Genomic DNA, 14,256 nt, shown 5'->3' on the forward strand with positions numbered 1-14,256 from the left:
ATTGTCTCCCATCACACTAGTGTCAATTTAAATGTTGTCGTTAGACCACAACTATTATTATTAATTTCAATATAGTTTAGTAAGAGCATCTGTTGTCTTACAGCCCGAAAAATACACTACCGTCTTATTTTAATAGTTACAGTCTATGTGCTTCTGGATCAAATCAATACATTTTCTGACTGATTATAATACACATTTGGTTTCCAGAGATTTCTTAGGATCTATTTTAACATAATAAATGCATTAATTTAGCCAATTTATTATGGAATATCAATGGAAATATCCAAAAAGTTCAGAATGACCGTCATGGCCATTCTGGTAGTTTTTACAACCCTGGCTCCTACAACCTGGGCACGTCTAACCAATTCTTTCAGATCTGAATGACGTAAGCAATATGGTCATATTTCTCCTTTTCTCTTTTGACAGGCTAGGTGAAAGATTTTCCAAATAGTGTACACCTATCGAGTCCTGTTAGATCTGTAGACGCCTCCTAAATACCCAAGGCAGCGTTTCCCAAACTTGGTCCTGGGGCCCTCTAGGGGTACACCTTTCGGTTTTTACCCATAGCCCTACAGAGCTGATTCAAATAATCAAAAGTTGATAATAAGTTGATCATTTGAATCAGCTGTGTAGCGCTAGGGCAAAAAACAAAAAATTTACACCCCCTTTAATTCCCCAAGTCCAGGATGAAGAACCACTGGCCTAAGGAATAGGGGCCAAGGGTTGATTTGGGATTCAACGGGGAGTTTGTTACCTTTGAGGCACTGCATTGAGGCCTTGTGGTCTTTGACGGTCATCTGTAGCTGTCTGCAGGCCTTCTCGAGATGCCTCTGGAGGTCCCGACTCCTCTTCTGCAGCTCGGACACGGTCTCAGCACACCGCTTCCCACAACCACCCTCTTCCGTCTTCTGAGCAGTGGAGCCTGAATAAGTGGAAGAACAACATATTAAAATCTGACTTTTAAATGTTTTTTCTCTCTCACTCAAATTTGGAGTTCAATTCCACATGGAATCATATACACACTGTACTGTAGGTTTCTGTGGATAACAGTGGGTTTCTGTGGGTTTCAGAGGATAACAGTGGGTTTCTGTGGATAACAGTGGGTTACAGTGGGTTTCTGAGGATAACAGTGGGTTTCTGAGGATAACAGTGGGTTTCTGAGGATAACAGTGGGTTTCTGAGGATAACAGTGGGTTTCTGTGGGTTTCTGTGGATAACAGTGGGTTTCTGAGGATAACAGTGGGTTACAGTGGGTTTCTGTGGATAACAGTGGGTTTCTGTGGATAACAGTGGGTTACAGTGGGTTTCTGTGGATAACAGTGGGTTTCTGTGGATAACAGTGGGTTTCTGTGGATAACAGTGGGTTTCTGTGGGTTTCTGTGGATAACAGTGGGTTTCTGTGGATAACAGTGGGTTTCTGTGGATAACAGTGGGTTTCTGTGGATATTTCTGTGGATAACAGTGGGTTTCTGTGGATAACAGTGGGTTTCTGTGGATAACAGTGGGCTACAGTGGGTTTCTGTGGATAACAGTGGGTTACAGTGGGTTTCTGTGGATAACAGTGGGTTTCTATGGATAACAGTGGGTTTCAGTGTGTTTCTGTGGATAACAGTGGGTTTCTGTGGATAACAGTGTGTTTCTGTGGATAACAGTGTGTTTCTGTGGATAACAGTGTCTGCCACATTCCATTCACAGTACATCGGTGAATAGAGAAGACTTGAGAAGAAACATACTATGAATCTGTTTGAGTTCTTTCTCATGACGCTCCTGAGTTTCCTTCAGCACCCGGCCAAGCCTCTCCTCACTGATCTGTAGAACAACATGGAATTAGTATTAGTCAGACCCGGGTCAGAGAGTCACCTCGAGATTAAACTATCGATGTCTTACACAATACAGAACCCCTGCTTCCATGTCACGGCTCTAAAGTCTAATGATACTAGTTATCACACTGTCGGTAGAATGTGAGAGAGAGAGCGAAGGGAAAAGAGAAGGAGAAAGAGAGAGACAGCCACCTTCTTCAACTCCTTCTTGGCCTGGGCAACAGCTTTAAAGAGGAGGTCTTTACAGGTAGACATGAGGAGTTCTCTGACGTTCCCGCTGGCTCTCCCCCTCCCCTCCACCTCTCCTCCGTTCTCCTTCTCTTTGTAGGCTCCTCCTCTGAGGAGCACAGACTGCACCTCCTTCAGCCCAGCTTTAAGCTCCCGGAGCACCTCCTCACGTTCCTCCGCTCTTCCCTGCCTCCTCTCCTCCTTGCCCCTCCTATCCTCCTGCCTCTTCCAGTCCTCCTCTCGGTCCCTCAGAGCCTGTTGCAGCTCAGCCTCCGTCTGCAAAAGGAGCTCTTTCTTCTGGCGCTCCGCCTCCCCATTCGCCGCCTCCCGCACATCCTTCTGCGCCTGTTTCAGCTTCTCCTCCTGGAAGGCCTGCAGGGAGGAGATCTCCTGCTGTTTCTCTCTGTTCCAGGAGGCTCTGGCTGCAAGTAGCTCGGCTTTCAGCAGGGCAGCCTTCTCCTCCCTCTCATGGTCAAGCTGACTTTGCAGATCATCCACCTGGCTCTGCAGATGTGCCACCTCCTCCACCTCGGTCTTCAGGTCCTCCTCCAGCTGCCTCCAACGCCGCACCTCCTCTTGGAGCTCCTCAACCCTCTGGTCTCCTCCTGCTCCTCCCTGCTCGTCCTCTTCCGAACTCCTCAGCCTCTCCTCTGCTTCCCTCAGGGCTAGGGACACCTGATACAATCAGAGAGAAACTAGAACTACAAGATGCTTTGGAGTGAAGCAGATGTTACCATCTGACTACTGGGATTAAGTTAGTTAAAAGGACCATTTCACCGCTAATCTTTCAATTCATTCATTGTTTAGATGTTAAATACTGTATAACTTAGCGACAAAGATGATATGTATTTTATCCAGGGATGATGTTAAATACTGTATAACTTAGCGACAAAGATGATATGTATTTTATCCAGGGGTGATGTTAAATACTGTATAACTTAGCGACAAAAGATGATATGTATTTTATCCAGGGATGATGTTAAATACTGTATAACTTAGCGACAAAGATGATATGTATTTTATCCAGGGGTGATGTTAAATACTGTATAACTTAGCGACAAAGATGATATGTATTTTATCCAGGGATGATGTTAAATACTGTATAACTTAGCGACAAATATGATATGTATTTTATCCAGGGGTGATGTTAAATACTGTATAACTTAGCGATAAAAGATGATATGTATTTTATCCAGGGGTGATGTTAAATACTGTATAACTTAGCGACAAAGATGATATGTATTTTATCCAGGGATGATGTTAAATACTGTATAACTTAGCGATAAAAGATGAATAGTCTCTCCAATATAAGCAACATTCAAACTGATTCAGACAAGAAACACAGAAAAACACAGTGAAACAGTGACGGTCAGTTGTACCCGTTGTTGAACATGTTTCTCCTGTTCTTTCTCCCACTTCTCTCGTTCTCTCTGGAGCGCTGCCTTATACTCCGGCAGAGTGGGGAGATCCTGGAGCCAGCGGCTGTAGGCTCTGCTTATCGCTCCTTCAACCTGTAGGGGACAAATCAGAGAGACATTCACGAAGCGTCTTAAGAGTAGAGGAGTGCTGATTTTAGGATCAGTTTTGCCTTTTAGATGAGAATGAATAAGACGACATGGACAGGAGGGATCTGATCCAAGATCAGGGGGTGTGTATTCACTAGGAACCAAAAACGAAGCAAACAGGGAGGGACATACTTTTGTTCATGTAGTGTATGTGGACACCTGCTCGTCGAACATCTCATTCCAAAATCGTGGGCGTTAATATGGAGTTGGTCCCGCCTTTGCTGTTATAACAGCCTCCACTCTTCTGGGAAGGCTTTCCACTAGATGTGGGACTTGCTTCCATTCAGCCACATGAACATTAGTGAGGTCGGGCACTGATTTTGGACGACTAGGCCTGGCTCGCAGTCGGCGTTCCAATTCATCCCAAAGGTGTTCGATGGGGTTGAAGTCAGGGCTCTGTGCAGGCCAGTCAAGTTCTTCCACATCGATCGACGAACCATTTCTGTATGGACCTCACTTTGTGCACGAGGCCATTGTCATGCTGAAACAGGAAAGGGCCTTCCCCAAACTGTTGCCACAAAGTTGGAGGCACAGAATCGTCTAGAATGTCCCCGTATGCTGTAACATTAACATTCCTCTTCACTGGAACTGAAGGGCCCCAACCATGAAAAACTGCCCCCAACACTCTTGCTTAAAATCATTAGGAGCTAAAAAGTAGTCAGTTAACTAACTGGTCAGTCAAGTCATATTGGGAGGGATTACATTGCCACCTTCTGGATCAGAAGTAATGTTGCCAACACCGGGTTTAAATTTATTAGGAGCTATAAGTCAACTCATCATTCTTCATTTTAGAATAAGGCTGTAACGTAACAAAATGAGGAAAAAAGTCAAGGGGTCTGAATACTTTCTGAATGTTTTTACTGTGTAAGTCTATGGAAGGGGGTGAGAACCATGAGCCTCCTAGGTTTTGTATTGAAGTCAATGTACCCAGAGGAGGACGGAAGCTAGCTGTCCTCCCAGACCATTATTCCTCCTCCAACAAACTTTTCAGTTGGCACTACGCATTCAGGAAAGTAGCGCACTATGGGCTTCCACCAAACACAGACTTGCCCGTCGGACTGCCAGATGGGTGATTCATCACTCCAGAGGACGCGTTTCCTCTGGTCCAGAGTCCAATGGTGACGAACAGTTCTTGTATTGACGTTGCTTCCAGAGGCAGTTTAGAACTCAGTAGTGTGTGTTGTAACCGAGGACAGATCATTTTTTACGCGCTGCGTGCTTCAGCACTCAGAGATCTGGTTCTGTGAGCTTGTGTGGCCTACCACTTCACGGCTGAGCCGTTGTTGCTCCTAGACGTTTCCACTTCACAATAGCAGCACTTACAGTTGACCGGGACAGCTCTACCAGGGCAGATATTTAACAAAACTGACATCCTACGACGGTGCCACGTTGAAAGTCACTGAGCTCTTCAGTGAGGCCATTCTACTGCCAATGTTTGTCTATGGTGATTGCATGGCTGTGCGCTTGATTTTACACATCTGTCATCAACGGGTGTGGCTGAAATAGCCAAATCCATTAATTTGAAGGGGTGTCCACGTCATTTTGTATCTATAGCGTACCTGAATGTGTCCGATAGAAACTTGTTTTTCAGTTTGGAGTTAACGGTTTCCAAAGCAAAAGGTCTTGGACTAATGATTACGCTGCAGCGCTACTTCCCTGAGACGCTCGATTAATATGGAGCCAACTCTGTTATAGTCAGTTAGGGCCAATGTCCCTCCCCTCTGTCCCGACCTGGGCTCCAATGTTACAGAGTAGATCCCTCCCCTCTGTCCCGACCTGGGCTCCAATGTTACAGAGTAGGTCCCGACCTGGGCTCCAATGTTACAGAGTAGGTCCCGTTCTGGGCTCCAATGTTACAGAGTAGATCCCTCCCTCCCTGTCCCGACCTGGGCCCCAATGTTACAGAGTAGATCCCTCCCTCCCTGTCCCGACCTGGGCTCCAATGTTACAGAGTAGATCCCTCCCCTCTGTCCCGACCTGGGCTCCAATGTTACAGAGTAGATCCCTCCCTCCCTGTCCCAGGCTCCAACCAGGGATCACTCAAGAAGCACCATCAACACCACTGACCCAGAAAAGCCACGGCACAGGCATTTGATTTCCCATGAACACACCTCACAAGTGGATAGGTCTCGCATGCAAAAAACATGGCGATGTGATCACCCGTATAACTAAAAGATGAAAACATAGAACTCAGATAGAAGTGTTGAAGGGTCCCTCCCCCTGACCTGTTTGGACATGTCCTCCAAGTGTTTCTCCTGTAGTTCTTTCTGGATTCGTTTCCCAGCATCCTCCACTGCTCTGCGTCGTGCCGTGTCTGCCTCTCGCTGCAGCTGGAGCCTCTGTTCCCGGAGCCTGTGGTAGCAGTAGTAGTAGTGGTGGTAGTGGTAGTAGTAGTAGTGGTAGTAGTAGTAGTGGTAGTGGTATTAGTAGTGGTAGTAGTAGTAGTAGTAGTAGTAGTAGTAGTAGTAGTAGTAGTAGTAGTTGTTATTGGTTGTTCACAGTCATATACATCCTATGCTTCTCATTGGAGCCAAGGGCTTGAGTCAAGCAAGTCAATCAATCAAACTGATTTGTACACAATTTACAACCATAGATTGTCATGAAGAAAATAAATCCTACAATAATCACAATCATTTCAACAGAATGTGTAAAATACCTGGTGTCCAGCTCCTCCATAGTGCAGCCTGGAGCAGCCTCGGTCCTCTCAGGGCTAGGTGTCCGACAGGCCTTCCCCTCCTCAATTAGGTCCGTCTGAGACTCCTGGGTATCTGTGGGTCTCGGTCCTCTGGCGTCTGCTACGGCTGCCTCCAGCCTCTGAGTCCAGGACCTGTCCATCTTCACAGGGGGGGGGGGGGGGGGGAGGAGACACGAATAATTCCATATAAACCAATTAAGGCAGAGCATTTGCCATTTAGTCGTGTAAACAGGTTACTCTGCTTATCTGCGAACGGTCATAATCGGACGTAAACACACACGGATTAAAAAGACCTGGTTTTCTGAGTAATCTTTCAAATGATTAGGACATGTAAAACAGCTTCGTAGGTGTTGGGAGGGGGTTATTTCATCTACCGCATGGTGTTCACATCAGCAGCGCAAGCCTCCCCGCTCACGGGCGAGTGAAGTGGGTTCGGGGGGAAAAAAACCGGGGGATTTGAACTAGCAACCTTCCGGTTACTAGTCCAACGCTCTAACCACTAGGCTACCCTGCCGCCTCTACACTCTAACCACTAGGCTACCCTGCCGCCTCTACACTCTAACCACTAGGCTACCCTGCCGCCTCTACACTCTAACCACTAGGCTACCCTGCCGCCTCTACACTCTAACCACTAGGCTACCCTGCCGCCTCTACGCTCTAACCACTAGGCTACCCTGCCGCCCCTACACTCTAACCACTAGGCTACCCTGCCGCCTCTACACTCTAACCACTAGGCTACCCTGCCGCCCATGTAAAACAGGATTATTAGGTTAAAAATCTTTTTTCTTGCAATGCATTGTCAATATTTCAAATCAAACTATTTATATTAAATCTGACTATTCACAATAAATGGTATTATCGTGTGCATGTAACCGTACTAAATAATAGATCAGCAAGAAAAGTAGCATAACGTATTGGTTTTTGGTTTAGGAGGGGGAGATCAAATGCAGGAACACGTCCAATAAAACATAACCCCGATTATCACCTCTAGTCCCCCATTAAATCTGACATACTATATTTCATAGTACATTCTGTATATATATATTTTAATAAATCTTTCATGCTCGATTAGAAAAATATTGACATACAGTACCTTCGGGAAAGTATTCAGACCCCTTGACCTTTTCCACATTTTTATAGGTTACAGCCTTATTCTAATACTGATTAAAATGTTTCCCCCTGTTAATTTACACACAATACCTCACAAGCAAAAACAGATTTAGACATTTTCACTCATATTACAAATAAAACGGAAATATTCCATTTACATAAGTAACTAATAAACAGACCCTTTATTCAGTACTTTGTTGAAGCACCTTTGGCAGCGATTACAGCCTTGAGTCTTCTTGGTTAGGACACGACAAGCTTGGCACACCTGTATTTGGGGAGTTTCTCTCATTCTTCTCAGCAGATCCTCTCAAGCTCTGTCATATTGGATGGGGAGCGTCGCTGCACAGCTATTTTCAGGTCTCTCCAGAGATGTTAGATTGGGTTCAAGTCCGGGCTCTGGCAGGGCCACTCTAGGACATTCAGAGACTTATTCCAAAGCCACTCCTGCTTTGTTTTTAGGGTCATTGTCCTGTTGGAAGGGTAAACTCCGCCCCAGTATGAGGTCCTGAGCGCTCTGGAGCAGGTTTTCATTAAAGATCTCTGTACTTCGCTCCGTTCATCTTTGCCTCGATCCTGACTATAAGCATTTCGCTACACTTGCAATAACATCTGCTAACCATGTGTATGTGACCAATAAAATTTGATATGACTAGTCTCCCAGTCCCTGCCGCTGAAAAACATCCCGACAGCATGATGCTGCCACCACCATGCTTCACTGTAGGGATGGTGCCAGGTTTCCTCCAGACATTATGCTCGGCATTCAGGCCAAAGAGTTCACTCTTGGTTTCATCAGACCAGAGCATCTTGTTTCTCATGGTCTGAGAGTCTCTAGGTGCCTTTTGGCAAACTCCATGGGGGCTGTCATGTGCCTTTTACTGAGGAGTGGCTTCAGTCTGGCCACCATAAAGACCTGATTGGTGGAGTGCTGCAGAGATGGTTGTCATTCTGGAAGGTTCTCCCATCTTCACAGAGGAACTCTAGAGCTCTGTCAGAGTGACCATCGGGTTCTTGGTCACCTCCCTGACCAAGGCCCTTCTCCCCCGATTGCTCAGTTTGGCCGAGCGGCCAGATCTAGGAAGAGTCTTGGTGGTTCCAAACTTCTTCCATTTAAGAATGATGGAGGCCACTGTGTTCTTGGGGACCTTCAATACTGCAGATTTTTTTTGGCTCCCTTCCTCAGATCTGTGCCTCGACACAATCCTGTCTCGGAGCTCTATGGATAACTCCTTTGACATCATGGCTTGGTTTTTGCTCTGACATGCATTGTCAACTGTGGGACCTTATATGGACAGGTGTGTGCCTTTCCAAATCATGTCCAATCAATTGAATTTACCACAGGTGGACTCCAATCAAGTTGTAGAAACATCAAGGATGATCAATGGAAACAGGATGGACCTGAACTCAATTTCAAGTCTCAAAGCAAAGGGTCTGAATACTTATGTAAAAAGGTATATGTTTTATATTTTTAATACATTTGCAAAAATGTCTAAAAGCCTGTTTTCGCTTGGTCACCGGGTATTATGTGTACATTAACAAATTATTTTTATTTTATCCAATTTAGAATAAAGCTGTAACGTAACAAAATGTGGAAAAAGTCAAGGGGTCTGAATACTTTCCGAAAGCACTGTAGCAGTGTGTGTGTGTGTGTATATATACACGAAAATATAAACAACAATTAAGGTGTTGGTCCCATGTTTCATGACCTGAAATAAAAGATCCCAGAAATGTTCCATACGCACAAAAAGCTAATTTCTCTGAAATGTTGTGCACAAATTTGTTTACATCCCTGTTAGTGAACATTTCTCCTTTGTCAAGATAATCCATCCACCTGACATGTGTGGAATATCAAGAAACTGATTAAACAGCATGATCATTACACAGGTGTACCTTGTGCTGGGGACAATAAAAGGCCACTCTAAAATGTGCCGTTTTGACACACAACGTCTCAAGTTGAGGGAGTGGGCAATTGACCTGCTGACTGCAGGAATGTCCGCCAGAGCGTTTGCCAGATGATTGAATGGTAATTTCTCTACCATAAGCCGCCTCCAATGTCATTTTAGAGAATTTGGTAGTACATCCAACCCAGCCACACAACCACAGAACACGTGTATCCAGATTAAAGGCATGCCCTATAGATTAAAGGCACGCCCTATAGATTAAAGGCACGCCCTATAGATTAAAGGCACGCCCTATAGATTAAAGGCACGCCCTATAGATTAAAGGCACGCCCTATAGATTAAAGGCACGCCCTATAGATTAAAGGCATGCCCTATAGATTAAAGGCACGCCCTATAGATTAAAGGCATGCCCTATAGATTAAAGGCACGCCCTATAGATTAAAGGCACGCCCTATAGATTAAAGGCATGCCCTATAGATTAAAGGCATGCCCTATAGATTAAAGGCACGCCCTATAGATTAAAGGCACGCCCTATAGATTAAAGGCACGCCCTACAGATTAAAGGCACGCCCTACAGATTAAAGGCACGCCCTATAGATTAAAGGCATGCCCTATAGATTAAAGGCACGCCCTATAGATTGGAACCAATGTCTAAGTAGCTGAACCAGTTTGTCACTCGTGAAAGTGACAAACTGATACGTTTTCGCGACACGACCGCTAGACCAGATGACGTGTTTCTGCACACGCAGAAAGCTAACGTCGCCTAGAAAAGGTGATTGGGGATTTATATTGGAGAAGCAGTTTCTGCCCATCTTCACACTCTACTGTCATTGGCTGTATCCGGTGAATATGACAAATAAACTTTGATTAGATTTTTTTTTGTCCATGGGGTGGCAGAACCGATCCATTCATAAAGTAAAGACCGAGCTACAGATGGAACACAAGACAACTACTACCTCCTCCTTCTCCTCAGTCCATGTTGCCTTGGCCTTGGTCAGCTGGGTTTGGAGCTCTTGTCTGAGCTCCTTGTCCTTCTCTTGAGACCACAGGGCTCTGAGCTTGGTGACATTCTCCTGATGGTGTTTCTCCAGGTCTGATCTCAGCTTCTCCAGAGCAGCCCTGCTCTCGTCGAGAGTTTTCAGCTGAGAAAGGGATGCAAATCGTAAAAAAAAAGCCATTTTCAATTAATTATTCGCTTGAGGTGGAAACTTTTCACGGAGATCAGAAAACAGCCCTTATTACCCTTCTAGGGAACGTTCCGGCTGCGGGCCCCCTGGGAACGTTCCAGCCGCGGGCCTTTATCAATTTTGAATTGGGATTTCAAGCTGCATGTGAAGGTTCATGACCTGGCCTTTTATTTAATAACTAGACAAGTCAGTCACCCGACCTCAATCCAATTGAGATGGTTTGGGATGGGTCGGACAGCCGAGTGAAGGAAAAGCAGCCAACAAGTGCTCAGCATATGTGGCAACTCCTTCAAGACTGCTGGAAAAGCATTCCAGGTGAAGCTGGTTGAGAGAATGCCAAGAGTGTGCAAAGCTGTCATCAAGTTAAAGGTGGCTGCTTTGAAGAATCTAAAATATATTTATTTGTTTAACACTTTTTTGGTTACTACATGATTCCATATGTGTTATTTCAAAGTTTTGACGTCTTCACTATTATTCTACAATGTAGAAAATTGTAAAAGTACACAAAACCCATTGAATGAGTAGGTGTGTCCAAACTTTTGACTGGTACTCTATGGCCTATATTAAATCAAAGAAACGACTCATATCTCCCTTTACACCGATTACATTTTGATGTACCCATCTGACATTGCCAACTCCGTTCAAAGTCCTTGGCGTCTTCGAAGAATTTGGTTATTTTACGAACTACAAGATGAATTGGTCTAAGTCTATCGCAATGCCATTAAAACGCCACAGACAAAAATAGTCAATTTACCATCATTGCCGGTCTCTTGAATGTCACGACTTTACTTACCTGGGCATTCAGATCAGACCCTCCCACCCACCCTCATCATTGGTGGCATTCAGATCAGACCCGCCCACCCACCCTCATCATCATTGGTGGCGTTCAGATCAGACCCACCCTCATCATTGGTGACAACTTTAGTGCATCCCGCTTGAAAATCCCCCCCCCCCAAAAAAAATTATTGGTCCCCCTGTATGTCAGTCTCCACAGACGAGTGTCGCCCCCCCCCCCCAACAAAATTATATTCTGCCCTGCGTCAATTGTAGTGGTTAGAGTGTAGAGGCGGCAGGGTAGCCTAGTGGTTAGAGTGTAGAGGCAGGTAGCCTAGTGGTTAGAGTGTAGAGGCGGCAGGTAGCCTAGTGGTTAGAGTGTAGAGGTGGCAGGGTAGCCTAGTGGTTAGAGTGTAGAGGTGGCAGGGTAGCCTAGTGGTTAGAGTGTAGAGGTGGCAGGGTAGCCTAGTGGTTAGAGTGTCGAGGTGGCAGGGTAGCCTAGTGGTTAGAGTGTAGAGGTGGTAGGGTAGCCTAGTGGTTAGAGTGTAGAGGTGGCAGGGTAGCCTAGTGGTTAGAGTGTAGAGGTGGCAGGGTAGCCTAGTGGTTAGAGTGTAGAGGTGGCAGCGTAGCCTAGTGGTTAGAGTGTAGAGGTGTCAGGGTAGCCTAGTGGTTAGAGTGTAGAGATGGTGGGATGCCTAGTGATTAGAGGGTAGCCTAGTGGTTAGAGGGTAGCCTAGTGGTTAGAGTGTAGAGGTGGCAGGGTAGTCTAGTGGTTAGAGTGTAGAGGTGGCAGGGTAGCCTAGTGGTTAGAGTGTAGAGGTGGCAGGGTAGCCTAGTGGTTAGAGTGTAGAGGTGGCAGGGTAGCCTAGTGGTTAGAGTGTAGAGGTGGCAGCGTAGCCTAGTGGTTAGAGTGTAGAGGTGGCAGGGTAGCCTAGTGGTTAGAGTGTAGAGGTGGCAGGTAGCCTAGTGGTTAGAGTGTAGAGGCGGCAGGTAGCCTAGTGGTTAGAGTGTAGAGGCGGCAGGGTAGCCTAGTGGTTAGAGTGTAGAGGCGGCAGGGTAGCCTAGTGGTTAGAGTGTAGAGGCGGCAGGTAGCCTAGTGGTTAGAGTGTAGAGGCGGCAGGTAGCCTAGTGGTTAGAGTATAGAGGTGGCAGGGTAGCCTAGTGGTTAGAGTGTAGAGGTGGCAGGGTAGCCTAGTGGTTAGAGTGTAGAGGTGGCAGCGTAGCCTAGTGGTTAGAGTGTAGAGGTGTCAGGGTAGCCTAGTGGTTAGAGTGTAGAGATGGTGGGATGTCTAGTGATTAGAGGGTAGCCTAGTGGTTAGAGGGTAGCCTAGTGGTTAGAGTGTAGAGGTGGCAGGGTAGTCTAGTGGTTAGAGTGTAGAGGTGGCAGGGTAGCCTAGTGGTTAGAGTGTAGAGGTGGCAGGGTAGCCTAGTGGTTAGAGTGTAGAGGTGGCAGCGTAGCCTAGTGGTTAGAGTGTAGAGGTGGCAGGGTAGCCTAGTGGTTAGAGTGTAGAGGTGGCAGGTAGCCTAGTGGTTAGAGTGTAGAGGCGGCAGGTAGCCTAGTGGTTAGAGTGTAGAGGCGGCAGGGTAGCCTAGTGGTTAGAGTGTAGAGGCGGCAGGGTAGCCTAGTGGTTAGAGTGTAGAGGCGGCAGGTAGCCTAGTGGTTAGAGTGTAGAGGCGGCAGGTAGCCTAGTGGTTAGAGTATAGAGGCGGCAGGTAGCCTAGTGGTTAGAGTATAGAGGTGGCAGGGTAGCCTAGTGGTTAGAGTGTAGAGGTGGCAGGTAGCCTAGTGGTTAGAGTGTAGAGGTGTCAGGGTAGCCTAGTGGTTAGAGTGTAGAGGTGACAGGGTAGCCTAGTGGTTAGAGTGTAGAGGTGGCAGGTAGCCTAGTGGTTAGAGTGTAGAGGCGGCAGGGTAGCCTAGTGGTTAGAGTGTAGAGGCGGCAGGGTAGCCTAGTGGTTAGAGTGTAGAGGCGGCAGGTAGCCTAGTGGTTAGAGTGTAGAGGCGGCAGGTAGCCTAGTGGTTAGAGTATAGAGGTGGCAGGGTAGCCTAGTGGTTAGAGTGTAGAGGTGGCAGGGTAGCCTAGTGGTTAGAGTGTAGAGGTGGCAGCGTAGCCTAGTGGTTAGAGTGTAGAGGTGTCAGGGTAGCCTAGTGGTTAGAGTGTAGAGATGGTGGGATGCCTAGTGATTAGAGGGTAGCCTAGTGGTTAGAGGGTAGCCTAGTGGTTAGAGTGTAGAGGTGGCAGGGTAGTCTAGTGGTTAGAGTGTAGAGGTGGCAGGGTAGCCTAGTGGTTAGAGTGTAGAGGTGGCAGCGTAGCCTAGTGGTTAGAGTGTAGAGGTGGCAGGGTAGCCTAGTGGTTAGAGTGTAGAGGTGGCAGGTAGCCTAGTGGTTAGAGTGTAGAGGCGGCAGGTAGCCTAGTGGTTAGAGTGTAGAGGCGGCAGGGTAGCCTAGTGGTTAGAGTGTAGAGGCGGCAGGGTAGCCTAGTGGTTAGAGTGTAGAGGCGGCAGGTAGCCTAGTGGTTAGAGTGTAGAGGCGGCAGGTAGCCTAGTGGTTAGAGTATAGAGGCGGCAGGTAGCCTAGTGGTTAGAGTATAGAGGTGGCAGGGTAGCCTAGTGGTTAGAGTGTAGAGGTGGCAGGTAGCCTAGTGGTTAGAGTGTAGAGGTGTCATGGTAGCCTAGTGGTTAGAGTGTAGAGGTGGCATGGTAGCCTAGTGGTTAGAGTGTAGAGGTGGCATGGTAGCCTAGTGGTTAGAGTGTAGAGGTGGCAGGTAGCCTAGTGGTTAGAGTGTAGAGGTGGCAGGTAGCCTAGTGGTTAGAGTGTAGAGGTGGCAGGTAGCCTAGTGGTTAGAGTGTAGAGGCGGCAGGGTAGCCTAGTGGTTAGAGTGTAGAGGCGGCAGGGTAGCCTAGTGGTTAGAGTGTAGAGGCGGCAGGTAGCCTAGTGGTTAGAGTGTAGAGGCGGCAGGTAGCCTAGTGGTTAGAGTATAG

General features: G+C 46.8%; 1 protein-coding gene across 2 annotated transcripts in view; it reads right to left on the reverse strand.

Moving 5' to 3' along the window:
• Nucleotides 1–14,256, reverse strand: part of LOC110521221 (centrosomal protein of 152 kDa) — a 45,937-nt gene that overhangs the window by 10,244 nt on the left and 21,437 nt on the right. For both annotated transcript variants that reach the window (XM_090231048.1, XM_090231047.1), the window contains exons 19-25: nucleotides 10,273–10,458; nucleotides 6,270–6,448; nucleotides 5,839–5,965; nucleotides 3,428–3,559; nucleotides 2,013–2,723; nucleotides 1,734–1,809; nucleotides 755–922 (exon numbers count right to left, since the gene is read on the reverse strand). In XM_090231048.1, the coding sequence (XP_090087174.1) occupies nucleotides 755–922; nucleotides 1,734–1,809; nucleotides 2,013–2,723; nucleotides 3,428–3,559; nucleotides 5,839–5,965; nucleotides 6,270–6,448; nucleotides 10,273–10,458 (1,579 nt within the window). The remainder of the gene's footprint in view (nucleotides 1–754; nucleotides 923–1,733; nucleotides 1,810–2,012; nucleotides 2,724–3,427; nucleotides 3,560–5,838; nucleotides 5,966–6,269; nucleotides 6,449–10,272; nucleotides 10,459–14,256) is intronic.

This window comes from Oncorhynchus mykiss, chromosome 4, assembly GCF_057628025.1.
Source record: "Oncorhynchus mykiss isolate SJ-2025 chromosome 4, ASM5762802v1, whole genome shotgun sequence".
Lineage (NCBI taxonomy): Eukaryota > Metazoa > Chordata > Actinopteri > Salmoniformes > Salmonidae > Oncorhynchus > Oncorhynchus mykiss.